Raw genomic sequence first — 14,539 nt, 5'->3', positions numbered from 1 at the left:
GCTAAGAAGGCTTTCAATTCTTCAGAGTCTAAAAGTAAAAAGGGGAGGTAGGGAGGAAGGAGAGGAGAGGAGGAGCGAGGGTCATCCGTCCTCCCGTCCACCCCTCTCTGGTTTTTATAAAAACAAAGCCGGCCTCAGTGGGGCCGAAGCTGGGCCTTAGTGGGGCTGAAGCCGAGCCTCGGGCCTTGGTGAGGCCGAACCCAAGTCTCAGTGGGACCGAAGCCGGCCTTCGTAGGGGGGAAGCCGGCCTGAGTGGGGCAGAAGCCGGCCTGAGTGGGACCGAACCCAGGCCTGAGTGGAGCCGAAGCCGGCCTTAGTAGGGGGAAGCCAGCCTTAGTGGGGCCGAAGCCGACCTCAATGGGGCCGTCTGCAGACAGGCTGCGTCTCCCTGATGAGCCACTCGAGTGCCTCCTGACGACCCTGCCTCTGCAGCTCCTTCCCGATCACGTCCCTGCAGGTCTGGTGGTAGCTGTTGAGCCAGTCACACTGCAGGGGAGAAGAGGACAGACACTGGTCACTCTCACAGCTTTGCCCAAGGGCTTCCCAAGCCATCAGCAAGTGGCTGCATCGCTGGGACCATAAGCTGAGAGTTGTTGTGTCCCATCGAGTCCTAACCAACCTATTAGCTGACCCTCCAGAGAGTTTTCAGAGGCAGTAAATCGCACTGAAGGAGACTGTCCATGCGTCTCCCATGCAGCGGCTGGTGGAGTCAAACTGCATACCTTTGGGCTGGCAGCACAATTCCTTACCACTAAAGCCACCAACCCACTGGAGGGTTAGCTATGAGTCGATTCCTACTCAATGATGTTTAACAACAATGACAAGAAGCCACCAGAGCTCAAGCTGAGAGTTCAGGCACATAACACCCTTCCTCCCACCTCCTGGACAAGTGGCTTCCTCGTGTTCTATTTCCCTGGGACCTGAAAAAGGGGCCACAGGACCCATGGTGGAAGTGCCCCCTGAGGACTACTGAGCGTGGCATGGGAAGCACTGCGAGGGAGCCAGAACGACCTGGTGATGAGCATGGCTTTGGGCCCCCGAGTGCCGAGTAACCGCTAAGCAGACACTCTCCCCTGGAAGCCACGCCCACAGGCCACCCCTAGAGGGTCCAGTTCCAGCGGGTTCTGACCCAGCAGAGGCCCTCCAGAGCAGCAGCTCCTACACCCACCCGTGTGGCCTCATCCCCTGACACCGAGTCACCTCTGAAGACAATGGACAAGGAAAGGGGGACACCTGAAGGGCAGTCATGGAGACAAGTAACAACTCTAGTGAAGAGACACCCCTCCGGCTGTGCTACCAGCATGCTGGGCTTCCTGTCCTGTCCACCGTCAGAGTGAATATGTGGGGTGAGCCACACCCAGTGGCTATTCTGAGTGTGGGAGGCCGGCTGAGTGCAAAGCTCTGACGCTCAAGGGCTGCGCTGTAGCAGAGGCGGCTGGGACTACATCAGACATTCAGGCCCTCGGCACCCCACCCCCAGGATAAAAGGCTCAGAAAGAGGAGCTGCCTGGAAGAGGGCTAATGTTCCCACGGATGACAGGGAACAGTGGGGGCAGCACAAGGGACCAATCTTCCCCTTGCGGGTGAGGAGATGTCGCCTGGGATGAAGTTCGTTTTACCAAGATGATAACCCACTACTCTCTCCGCTCCCCACAAAGCAGAGGCACCCAGTGCAGTGAGGCAGGGAAGACCACCACCACTGGTGTCACTGTTGCAAGTAAGCTGAATGCCATTTGAGGAAGCAGTGGCATTACAGACACAGGCTTTGGGGACAGCAGTCCAGATCAGGCCCTGAAGCCTAGCTGAGGAGGTCAAGCCCTCATAGGATTGGGGACAGAAGGATGGAGAATTGACAACTGCCTCTGGCTGGGCCAGGGCTCCAATCCCCACTGAGAGCCCACCCGGAGCCCTGCCCAGAGCTGGGAAGGAGAAGGATGGTGTCAGAAGCAAACAAAAACCACCCATCACAGCAAGGCCAGTGGATCTCCAAGGCGGCCTGCGGTCCAGAGCTGCTGACTGGGGAGGGTGGCAGCAGCTGGTGCAGCCCTGGGCTCACAGGGATGCTCCTGGGGCCTTTTAGTCCACTGAGTCACCACCCAAGAGCTCTGCCAGGTCTGCAAACTCTGCAAGTTCTTGTCTGACCAAAGCCTTCTGCTGCCATCTGCTGGACATAAAGGAAACTGCCTGAAGTAGTCGCTAAAGCTTATATGGGGAGTGAGTGTGTTGGAGGCAATGCCGTTGGCACAGGACAGAGCAGAGTTTACAGCTGTTGTACACAGAGTTGCTATGAGCTGCAAGCGACTCAACGGCACATAACAACAACATCTGGGAGGCCGTCAGGGGCAATGATTTTGTAAAAGCCACTGTTCCACAGTATGACCGTGCCTTCAGACAGAAGGAAGCCGCACACTTCTTAAGCAGTCTATGAAAAAAGGACCCTATAAAAGGTAAATGGAAACGTACTCTGCTTGATGAGCTACTTCCTGTCATCTACTATTACTTGGTCTCAACTTGCTGATGATTCCCCAGGAGAAGATATTATGGGCCAAACAAAAGCTAACTGAAGAAAAGAGCAGTCCAGTGATTCGGGTATGTTGTTGTTGTTGTTAGGTGCTGTCGAGTTGTAGATGACTGATAGTGACCATATGAACAAAAGGCCTAAGCACTGTTCACAGAGTTTCCAGAGGCAAGCTGTTTCGGAAGTGGATGAACTGCTTCCAAGCTTGTTTTAATCAGGCAGCTCCACCAAACACTGTCCACCATGGGTGACCATTCTAGCATTTGACACATCAGTGTCACATTGTTTAGCATCATAGCAACCACGAGTTCAGGAGATAAAATAATGAATCCCTGGATGAAACAAATCCCACTGGTCATGTGCAATGCCGTGGGGTGAACGGTGAGTCAAGGACTGAAAAACGTATCCTCCTTCAAGAAAAAGTGGCTTCAGTTAGCCTTCCACCAGCACCGTGGGCTCCTAGAATGCCGTGGGAGAAGCATCTCCTCGCTAACACGCTGTACATGGGCAGGAATGGCTATGAACAGCCTAGTCCTACCTGAAAGCCTCGGCCTTCCCAGAGTGAAGGGTGACTTACAATCAGATCGCCCACTGCCAAGACCACAGAAGCTGTACCCGGGGGCCATTTCTAGAAGCCACAGGGCTGTTAAGTGAGGGGGCTACCACACACACTATGATCTCGTTCCGTTTCATCCGAGCCCCTGACCCTCAAAGACACACCCCTGACACTGTTCTACAGAGGCGCTATGTCTGTCTACAAAGCTAAACTCACTGCAGTGGGGCCTATCTGGGGTCCCTGGGTGGGAATGCACAGCCGACCCAAGTGCACTGACAGCCAAGCGGAGGTGCACAGCGCAGAGGTGAGCCCAGCACGAGCCCATAGGAAGCATCTCCCTCCATCACCCAGCTGTGAGCCGGGAAAGGGAAAAGCCTGCAGCCGGGAGCAGCCCCAACCTCGTCAAGGGGCGTGGAAGCTGCTCTTCAGTCCTAAAGGCACTTTCCTCAAGGCCAAGCCTGAGGCCAGGAGGGCGTCACTGAGGCTAGTCCAGCCTCAAGAGATACATGTGGAGCCCGGTGGATCGAGGCCAGTGGCAGACTCACTAACAAGACCTTCTCACTCCGAGAGTAACCCTGACCTGCTGGGCCTGCCTTAACTCTCAGAAGTCACCTACTTCCACCAGGACCCTAGCTGGCCTCTCTCCTTTAGAACATTCGTCCTCTGGCTTCTGTTCACTACTGACTGTTGCTGCCCTGTTTTTGACCCTTGTTTCTGCTCGCCTGATCACCTTCCTGATCCCCAGCTTTACTCCAGAGCCTGCCGGGCCTCACTCTGGGGTTCTACCCTCAAAGCTGAAAGGGTTTGCAGCCCTGTATATCTCTTGGAGGGACAGGCCCCCGTCTCCGAGCTTGAGAAGTGAGCTCTGCTGTGCTCCTGGTTTTGTGAAGGGTCTCTCAGGTCTGCAGTGATCAGAGCAGCAACAGAGAGGCAAGTATCACCTCTTAACTTAATGCTTCATGCAACACAAAAAAAAACAACTGGTCTGTGCAATGGCCAAGAGGTTCCGCTGTCCACGTGGCTTTCCACAGGGAAGACACGTGCTAAACTTGCTCCCATGCAGTTAGGACTCCTGTCCACCTAGAAAGCAGTTCACACTGCTCCCCACCCTCCATACTTCCTGTCCCCACCAGGACTTCGGAAACACAATCAATGCTGCCGCCCAACAAATACAGAAGGGCTTCTCTGGTCCTTAAGAGACCTGGAATTTTCAGAGCTGGGGAGCCATGACTAGATCTCAGAATTAAAACAAGACAGAGGAACACAGCAAGGCTGTCCCCTAGCCGTGGCACTTCGGCTCCCACCATCCCTCCATCCCCTCCATTACCTCTTTGTCTGTCAGAGAGTCCACATCTACCATTTTGGTCTGTATTGGAACCAAAGTTAGAGGTTCAAAGGTGAGGCTTCCCCGGTTATTGAAGTTATACTGTAGGAAGAAGAAACAAAAACTTGACTTTTCCCCTTACTCCATGAGGCCATGCCCACCACATACGCCCACCCTCACAGCTTGGAGTGAGTGGGAACCAGAAGGCGTCAGCAGCGCTGTTTTCAACAGGGACATGGTCCCCAGTGAACAAGGACAGTGCTCCCTTAAAGGACCTCTCCGCTGCACTAAGCAGAAGGAAGCCCTCGCCGCCGGGGAAAGGCACACAGAGCGTGTGGAGGACTCACAGGACCGGCCCTCTGGGGCTCATGTGTCACCCTGTGGCGGAGAAGCAGGCCTGGGAGTGCGCTAGTGTCACCTTTGGTTTCACTTCTCGTGACTACACTCTGTACCTCTTAGCACTCAGCCATGTGGTCCGCCTTGACCAGTCAGGCCCACCAGGGAGCACGTGTGCCCACTCCCCTTAGTCCGCCTTGACCAGTCAGGCCCATCTGGGAGCACGTGTGCCCACTCCCCTGGGTCCACCTGGACCAGTCACACTCACTAGGGACCACGTTTGCCCACTCCTGTTGGGGTGGTACTGGCCGAGGACACAGGAGAGCATGCTGGATGGAGGTCAGGAAGCGACTTCTCTCCAACTGTTCTATTAATCACCAACAGAAGAGAAGCAGGTCTTTAAAATAAAGCCTCCCTCCTAACAGCCTGTGACCTCCTGATAATACTGCGGGGGAGAGGTGCCAGCACCTTTCTTTTACTGCATGTGAGGCCTCGTATACTCAGGTGTTCTTAGTTTTAGCTGATAAAAAACTTCCTGGGAAGCATGTTGCAAGCACAGCTTCCCAGGGACTCGCATCTCTTCGCCTAAGAGATTCTGCTTCAAGGTCTGGGAAAGGACTGAAAATCAGTCCTTTAACAAACACCCCTAAAGCAGGAGAGATTTCACAGGAAGCTGCCTCCGTCAAATTCAGAGCCCCAAATGCAACCAAGTTAGGCAGTCAACAGGAGCTCAAGTGAAGAGGTCCAGTTCTGGGAGGAGAATGCTAACCAGGAAAGTGCCTAACAGCAGGATTACATCCTCCATGGCTCTATTTCTGCCATGGATTAGGACACTCTGGCCTCCAGAGACCAAAGTCATCATCTCTGTCCACCGAGGGATATGCTGTTGTTGTTAGGTGCCAATGAGTCAAGTATAATGCATAGCGACCCTAATAAACATTTGAATCTTGTCCTAACTATGTCATCCTCCTCATCTCTGACACACTGGAGCCCACTGCTGCAGTTACAATGTCAAACCATCTTGTTAAGGGCCTTCCTTTCTTTCACTGACCTTTACAAGCACGATGTCCCTTTCCAAGGAATAATCCCTCCTAGCAACATGCATATGAATATGCATATGATAATGATATGAAGCCTTATCATCATTGCCTCCAAGCATGTGACTGCACTTTCTCAAAGACAACTGTTCTTTCGGCAACACATAGGATGATGTTCGGTGCTCTTCTCCAGCACCACACCTCAAAGGCAGCGATTCTTCTGTCATCCTTATTCATTGTCTAACTCTCATAGGTGGACACAGGAGGCAATTGAGAAGACCCGGACCTGAATCAGGCACCCGTTAATCTTCAAATCAACATCATTGTCCCTCAGTAATTTGAAGAGGTACCTGACAGCAGACCTGACCTCCTGACTGCTGATACCGAGAGTGTTGACTTCGGATCAAAGTAAAAAGAAATGGGAACACAGGAAGTGTTTTTAAAAGAAGAAAAGAAATACCTTGGTCTTCACAGGAACCACTAGAACAACATTCTCAATGCGAATTCCAAAAGCCCCATCTTCGTAATAGCCCGGCTCTGTAACACAGCAAATTCCAGAGTAAGATGCCGTTGGCACTGGAGACCTGCACACACAGAGCTGTCAGTCCTGGGGTGACAGCCCCATACAGGACGGAGAGGACAGCAGGAGCGAAGCCCAATGCCCATTTCTACGCCTCCTACCAGCCCAATGCCTCCTCCCAGGAGCCTACCGTCATAGGTACGGGAAACACAGAGGGGAAAAAAATGTTACAAGTCCAAGTTCAAAAGCAACAGATCCAATAAATCAATCATGTGACTGTCACTGGATGTCATCATTAAAGAATACTCATAAAGACTGGGAAAGGCAACACTCAGGAGAAAAGCAGAGCAGAGCGCTTCTGACCAGATAAGCTCCATGACTGAAAAGATGCACGTGGCTGACAAGGGTCACTGCTAACATATAAAATGTGAAGCCGGGCTTTCCTGGACAGTCAGATCTTCAGTGTTCTCTCTACACCGTCCTACAATCTCACCTTTCCTAAAGTCAACACGTGGTGAGCTCTGTGGTAAGGAACTGTGCTGTGAACACAACAGTACACAGTTCAAATCCACCAGATGCTACACAGGATAAAGACAGGTAATCTCCCATGCCATCTGCTATCTCTAAACACCCACTGCCGGGTCAGCTATGGGACGGTTCCAACTCAAAAGTATAAAGCAAACATCACTGTAAAACTGTGTCAGCATGTCTCACTTTTATAAATATGTATCACTTAGAATTACAGAAAAAAAAGTCCATTTTACTGTTGTTTAATTTAACAGGAAGGGGAAATAATTTCCCAATTGTTTTCAAATGATAAACAGAGTCATCCCAGAGCCTCCAGCACCTCTCTCCAGGGCTCCTCCCAGCATCACCCACCATCAGTGACGATCATGCCGGCCTCCAAGGGCTCATCAGAGAACGTTTTGTAACTGATGCCACAGGGACCCTCGTGAACGTTCAGAAAAGAGCCGACACCGTGTCCTGTTCCATGCAGGTAATCCAGGCCAGAATCCCATAAGGCTGAGCGGGCAAAGGAGTCGAGAAGGTGGCCTGGAAGAGAACCATGTGACACTATTTGTACAGTGCTTTTCAATTTACAAAGTGCTTTAGAGATTAGATTTATTATGTCTGCCTCCAGAAACCAGTAGGTAAAAGTTAAGTTACTAGACAGTTCGGGTTTCGGCCCAGCACAAGAACTTTCTAACCATCCAAGCTGGTGAGGTGGGCAGCTCCCCAGCCCAATGGGGTTCAGTCTGAAGCTGGAGGACTGGTGGCCAGGGAGGGTGGTGAGGGATGGTCGCTGCAGCAGAGACGAGCTGTGCACGTGAGCTCCCTTCCCGGCTCACAGAAGCCAAGGTTTCAAAGTTACAAAGGCAGTTCTGACCGGGCTGCATGGCCGATACCCTTCCCTGTCTGAAATGAGTGTGCAGACCATCTGAGCAAACTCAAGGTCAGGTTTTATAAACTCCCAGTCCAATGCTCCCCATCAGTCCTCAGGGGTGGAGATGCCAGTATTAGGTGCCACCAAGTCGCTGATGACTCACAGCGACCCTGTGAACTCTGTCCTACCCAGCACCATCGCATGTCTTTGACAGAATCGAGCCCACTGGTCTAGCCATTGTGTCAGTCCCCTTGTTGGCAGGCTTCCTCTCTTCCACTGACCCTCCACCTTTCCCAGGATAATGGGCTTTTTCCCCAGGACAATGTCTTTTTCCCTCCTGACCACATGCCCTAAGTATCTGAGCAGCACTTTTAGCACCCTGACCTCTAATGAGCACCCTGGGTGCGCTCCTCCACGTCAGTCCTCACGAGAGGGGTGTAAGTCTAACGTCAGGAGAACCGTAAGAAAAATCCCAGCAAGGACCCTGCAAGGAGGCACCGACAGAGAAGGCAGCTCGAGGCTGCACCATCCACAAGGTGCCCTCATGCTCGGTCCAACCTCTCCACGCCACACGGGGCTTCTCAGGAGAGAGGCACACAGCCGGCACCTCAGCCCAGTCCCGCACCCGGCTCCCTGTGAGACACGCTGGCGGCGCTCACTCCACGCGGCACTCACTCCACGCGGCAGCCCCAGGCTCAGGTGAGGCCTGACGCCCTTCCATCCCCACTTAGACATGCTTGATTCCCAAAGGAAACAGAGAGCCACCACAGATGGGAGGAGGCACCTACCTTTGGTTCCAGTCGGGAAAACGGCTGCGCTCACAGCTATGTGACCCTTGAGGACATATGTGAAGCATTCCTGCAAAGAAAGCCCAGAGCACACGTTACAGAAAAGGGGCAGATGTTGTGACAGCCTAGTCCTTGCCTATTGGGTGTTTTTAAAATCTTTGAAGTAAATTTAGTAAAAACGAACTGTCCAAGAGACGATCCCTGAGAATTTTCCTCATTGGGGAACACTGACACGCTCTGTTGCAGGTACTTCTTGGAAAGACTGGGAAAAGGAGAAAAAAGTACTGCTGACACAGCTAGTAACTCAGCAATTCCTCTACGTCTGGCGTTGCTATCTTTAATCTCACAACTATCGCTGTCCTCTCTTTACAGAAAGATTAAGCCGCTTGCTCAGGCCTGCAGCCCACAGGTGACAGCTGCTGATGTCGGAGCCAGACCATCTTGCTTCAGGGCCCAAGCTCCTTCTCACCACAGTACACGCAAAGGTTCCCCTCACTGCCTGCTTGAGAAAACAGCCAGTCGGGTTGTGTGGTCTGCCAGTGAGGTGCAGAGTCAGGACCCCCACACTCCTCAGTCCAGTCCGGCTCAGCACAGAAGCACAGCCCAATATCCAAACTCTTCTCAGGGGCTCCTACCTATAGAATTGATGTCTGTAAGGTGTGGTGCAGAAGAGGACTGAACAGTTCATGGGCTGCCAGAAGAACAAACAGATGTTTCTCGGGGAAAGGGCAGCCAGAGTGCCCCGGGGAGGCAGAGACGGCCAAGTTCCGTCTCACATTTTGGGGCATGTTATCAGGAAGGTCCACTCCCTGGAAAGAGACATCATGCTTGGAAAGACAGGTTCAGCGAAAGAGAGGACGACCGTCAGTGAGATGGATTAAAGCAATGTCTGCAGCAGTGGGCTCCAATGGATGATGAGGATGGCACCGGACAGGAGAGAGTTCAGATCTGCTGTTCACGGGCTCACTGAGTCATACCTGACAGCACCTAACAATAACAGCACCCAGAGACAAAGAGGGCAAAGGGTGCAGACTACAAAGCTTGGCCACAACATCTCGTGAGACCCTACTCCTGGGAGAAGCCTCCTGGAGGAGCTGCTCAGGACCATGGTCCCTCAGGGACTCAGCCAACATCCATGAAGCGGTGACTGCACCGGACACTCGCTCGGCGTGTGGAGCCTTCCAGACCTGCCACACAGGCAAGGAGCCCTTGCTCATCTTTATAGGCAGTAAATGATCCAATCAAGGGCGCGTAGACCGGCAGGTGGCAGAGGACGTCTGAGAGCAGACCTCTGACCTGTGGGATCTCTGTACCTCACAGCTGTTTCCTGTATCCACACTAACAATGAAGAGAGTCTGCTATTTCAGAGGTTCCAAGAGTTAATAAGCCAGTAAACTCGATGAAATTTTAAAAAGGGTGGGGGCAGTTTCAGAGTCTAATCTGGACAGTGCTTGTGAAGCACATATTCCACAACCCACTCCCACCTCCAAAGAGACTTCCTGACTCAAGAAGAGAGACCCAAGCTGGTAACACATAAATCTGAGCTGCCTTGAACTCAGCAGAATGCTCTTAAAATGTTTCCAAATGGCTTACCCTCCAATAATTAATTAAATGGACTCTATAAAACAGAGAAGCTTGACTCCACAGTAATGAGCTATTTTACTGTCCCACATACATTTTTTACTTCTTTACACAGTCTCTTTTCATAAAAGCAATTTTCTTCTTAACTGAGCAGAGGGGGCCTTCCCAGTGCTCAGGGTCCTCCCCTTCCCTTACCTTCTCATAGGCTGCAGGGGTTCCGAAATGCATGGTCCGGGTGACATCTGTGGTTCCATCCCTGAACGAATGACAGAATAGTTTTCGATCAAAGTAAGCATTTGCTTAAAAACGAGACCACATGTAAACACAGATGGCTAACAGAGTGGGCACACGCTGGCTGGCTTCCGACACAGGGACCCTCAGTCTCCTCAGCCAGGGCTCTGTCACAGGAGATGCCATCACTGGGTTGTGAATTAGAAGGAGAAAGTAAACAGGGACCTGTCTGCAGCAGATGAGGGATGAAACCCCATTTCTCCTGTTCAGATGGCAAAGAACCCCGAGATCCTGAAAATAGCACAGTGCACTGCACATCCCTGCCAGATATAGGACCACTTTCTGGGCTCTGCTCACCTTCAGAATCCCATTACCCACATGACGCAACATCCCAAGCTCACTTCAGAATTAGGTTCTCCACTAACCACGTTCCTAGATGCCACGAGGGGTGAAGGCTGACCAGACACTGCCCTGGGCCACCGGTCCTCCCCGCACCCCAAGTGCTCTCCCTGCAGAACCCTGCTCCTAGCCCTTTTGAGATCTCCAGAGAGGCCAACTGACACTTAGACTCTCCTCTCAAACTATTCCAGAGAATGACTGTGAAAGCAGCAGGGTATAAAGGAACAAATCCAGGGAAGCTCTCAACTTATTCATTCAAAATTAACCCCTCACTTGGCAAGGCGCCGGAGCAACCATAGTCCAGGGAACTGGTGTGTGGTGTACGGCCAAGGGCAGAATCTTCCAAACAGCTTTGAAAGTTTGTTGTATCTCAGAGTCACTAATTAAATATGTAACAACTTCCTGCAGGGGGCTAACATTACTATCAGTCTTTTGGGGGTACAGAGATACAACAGGGTTATTTAAAGGAGGGTGAAAAAGGGACAAGACATGACTTCAGGCCTGTGAGGATGAGAACCAAGGCTGCCCACCCCAGCGTACTTACTTGTACTGAGCACCCGAGTCAATGAGGTACACCTCATCCAGGGACAGGGTCCTGTTCGTCTCGGGGACAGGCCTGGGAAAGTTCATTACAAACTGATTATTCACAAATGCAAATGTTGGGTGAATCTGGGGCAGATACACAAGAGTTCCTTTTACAATTCTTTCAACAGTTCCGTAAGTCTGAAATGATGAGCTTTTTAAGTCTGAAATGGTATCATAATACACTACCCCATAAATTAATTATTTCAACTAACATTAACTTTCTGACTGCTAACTTGTTAACTTCTATGTCTGAAGGTTCGAACAAGCTACCTCTAAGAGAAGGGAGAACAGCTTCTATTTCGATGTCCCTCTCTATCTGGAACACAGCATGACCGAGAAGCATTACTAAAGAAACCAGTGAAAGTCACAGGCCCGAGCTTCTCAGGAAGCCACGGGAGTCCCAGGAACAGAGGCAAGGACAGTGTGGGGTCAGGACGGCACTCACTGTCCCAGGAGTCTGGGACCCGTCTGCCTTAGCTTCCCACTCCTACTTCAGTCCCAGCTGGTTTCTCAGACCATCCAACAGGCAAGAGATTGTCCCAATGTGGGATTAAAAAGAAAATGCTTTAATTGGGAACGGAATGGATCATGACACTCATGAAGCCTTTTTTTTACATGAAAATGCGTTATCCTTAAAAAGTGACTGGCTCTCCTTATACCACTTTCCCAGCACCACCAGGGATGAGAAGTGCCAGAGGTCAGCAGCACTCCCCGCCTCGGCCCTGCGCTCAAGGGGGGTCCTCTCCCACCACGGGGGCCACCTGCTCCTCAGCAACAAAGCCGCCAGGGGGCACACAACCTGAGGGACCAGGGTCAGGGGCCCAGGCTCTAAGGCCCTGCCTGCAGAAGGGTTTCCGACAGACCGCACTGAAGAAACGTCAAAGGACATGCAAATCCCTCCCCACTTGGTTTGAAATTTCTTACTGCCTTCCTGAAATAAAAAATTCTAGGAAAGGCTCGAAGCCAGGAATTTCAGCATCAAAGTTAATCATGGTACAAACTCAAGTCCCGTTAACCTTTACACGTTGGCTAATTGTACTTCATATCTTGACTGTCTCCCCAACACAGATTCAGAATCTGCCCCAAGATTGAAAAATTCAAAAGCAATTATTACAAAAAGGTCAAGGAGTGCGGGTGTGTGTGCCCAAGTGCAGCCTGCAGAGACAGTCTGCGAACAGCTTTCACTGACGGCCCACAGCACTGATCAGACGCACAGGACTCAAATCACCCACAGCAAAATACCCACAGGACTGAGCTGGGTGTAGCCCGTCAGTGGGCACACCTAATGGCATTCCCACTTCTCTGCAAGCAGACCCATCACTTCAGGGCCCCTGTGGTCTCATGGTGCAGCTGGCTGAGCCCCTGGGCCTCCTAGAGCCTGTGGTAAGAGCTCCCGCAGACTGAGATGCAGGCTTCACACCCGGGAGGAGGAAGGACTCCTCCTCCCTACACAGCAGGACGCCCCATCGCTGGGCTTTCTTGGTATGAAGGTGATGACACCACATGATGTCTGGACTGCTGCATCAAGGAAGCTTCTATCATCAGGAACGAGAAACCCTCTACCAGTCTATCACCAAGGCTGAAGGGGCGAGACTACAACTCCCGCAGTCTCAGAGATGAAAGGGAAACCGTCTGACTACAGGTGAAGGATGACGGAGAACCACGGAACGAAGGGGAGGCTCCAAAAAGGCAGAGACTTGGGGGTTGAGAGGAAGTTAGAGAGAAAAATGAGGCCTCAGCACGAGCCACAAAGCTGGGCTGGCAAACCCCCAACTGCCCAGTCCCAGCAGACACGCAGAGGCGGGCGCAGGGCCTCAGGGAGAATCCCAGCTCTGTCGGCCGGGATGCCCCGCAGAAGCAGTGAAGCCACACAGTGCTCCCCGCGTGCCTTACGCATAGTGAATGATGGCGCCGTTGGGTCCCGTACTGGAAATCGTCGGGAAGCTCAGGTCCACGAAGTCGGCCTGTTGCCTGGAACAATAAGATTGGAGTCCGGGTGGGGGTGAGGATTGTGCACTGTAACCCACTCTCCCCGGGACTAAACCACAGACACACAACGACAGGGCTGCTTCATGGGTTTCACGGCCTCAGTCACGGCCTCTCCAGACTCCCGTAACTGACCTGGGACCCAGCACCCTATCCACAGCCCCCCTAGACCATCCTCACCTGCGGAACTCCTCGGCTTTGTCAGCGGCTGAGATCTCCGTGACACCACCTTTGGGGACCTACAAGGAAGTCGCTTATAAATCACCTGGCGAGAGAAATTCATGTCCTTCTCTTACCAGTCCACGGTTTCCATAACATGTGCGCACTCTGCACCTCCGGGTGCCATTCTGGGAATACCTCACCCTTCCTCCTCATGTCACTGCGTGAGTACATCACTATGAATACAGCAGGGTGTCAGCCCAACTTTCAGGGCATAACTCAAAAGCTTACTTTTCTCTGATGTCCTACTGTTTGTACTAGAAGACACAATTCCTGTCTATTATCTTTATCAGCGAACGACTTTCCCTAAGGCTGTCATCAAATCTATCTGAAGTGGAAGGGTTGCTCTCCCTTTCATATTTTTTTCTCTCCCTTTCATTTTAACTCAACTATTTTGCCTCGTATTTACATCCCCGGAGGCTCTGGGGGCATCGTCACCAGGGAGGAGCTCTGCCAGCCCAGAGGCTGCACTTCTCTGGTGGTTCGAATCCACTAGTAGCTTCACGAGATAAAAAGGAGCATCCTCCTCCCATGTGATTTAAAGCCGCAGGAGCTCAGTAAAGGGTCAGCGAGAGGTTGGTTCAGACTTGACAGCAATGCAGGAGTGAGATTCACGACCCAAAATCTCCCACAACATAATATATCCAACCTTAAAAATGAAAAAGTATCTTCTAGGAATTCATTCTAAGATAATTACCCAAAAGAAATGCAAGACAAAAATGCAAAGATATCACTTCAGTGTTACTCATACTAAGAAAAAAAAAATCAACCTAAACATTTAAAAATAGGTAGGCATATCTGTGCAGTCAAGAGATGCCATCTCCGTGTGGGTGACTTTGTAAGGCCTCCCGCTACACAGGAAACGCTGGTACAGGGACAGGTAGACCTCACTTTATTATAATTCACATGACTGTGCTTCACAGATGTGTTCTTTATAAGTTAAACGTTCGTGCCACCTTACACCAAGTAAGTCAATACTAGTGTCCTTATTCCAAGAGCATGTCTCTTTTCACATTCCAGTAATTCCAAAAATATTCACAATGCTCTTACTGCATGGTGGAGTTCTATCGATGCT

The 14,539-nt window shown here is 51.5% G+C and overlaps 1 protein-coding gene across 1 annotated transcript in view; it reads right to left on the bottom strand.

The window, feature by feature from the left end:
- Nucleotides 1-354: 354 nt before the first annotated feature.
- XPNPEP1 (X-prolyl aminopeptidase (aminopeptidase P) 1, soluble) overlaps nt 355-14,539 on the bottom strand; it is a 49,038-nt gene continuing 34,853 nt past the window's right edge. The window contains exons 12-20 of the mRNA XM_006880172.1: nt 13,426-13,484; nt 13,153-13,230; nt 11,219-11,290; nt 10,240-10,300; nt 8,464-8,533; nt 7,171-7,344; nt 6,232-6,308; nt 4,402-4,500; nt 355-486 (exon numbers count right to left, since the gene is read on the bottom strand). Coding sequence (XP_006880234.1) covers nt 355-486; nt 4,402-4,500; nt 6,232-6,308; nt 7,171-7,344; nt 8,464-8,533; nt 10,240-10,300; nt 11,219-11,290; nt 13,153-13,230; nt 13,426-13,484 — 822 coding nt within the window. The remainder of the gene's footprint in view (nt 487-4,401; nt 4,501-6,231; nt 6,309-7,170; nt 7,345-8,463; nt 8,534-10,239; nt 10,301-11,218; nt 11,291-13,152; nt 13,231-13,425; nt 13,485-14,539) is intronic.

This window comes from Elephantulus edwardii, unplaced genomic scaffold (assembly GCF_000299155.1).
Source record: "Elephantulus edwardii isolate Elephantulus edwardi_28Jun2011 unplaced genomic scaffold, EleEdw1.0 scaffold00006, whole genome shotgun sequence".
NCBI lineage: Eukaryota > Metazoa > Chordata > Mammalia > Macroscelidea > Macroscelididae > Elephantulus > Elephantulus edwardii.
This window is presented reverse-complemented; position numbering and strand designations above follow the sequence as displayed.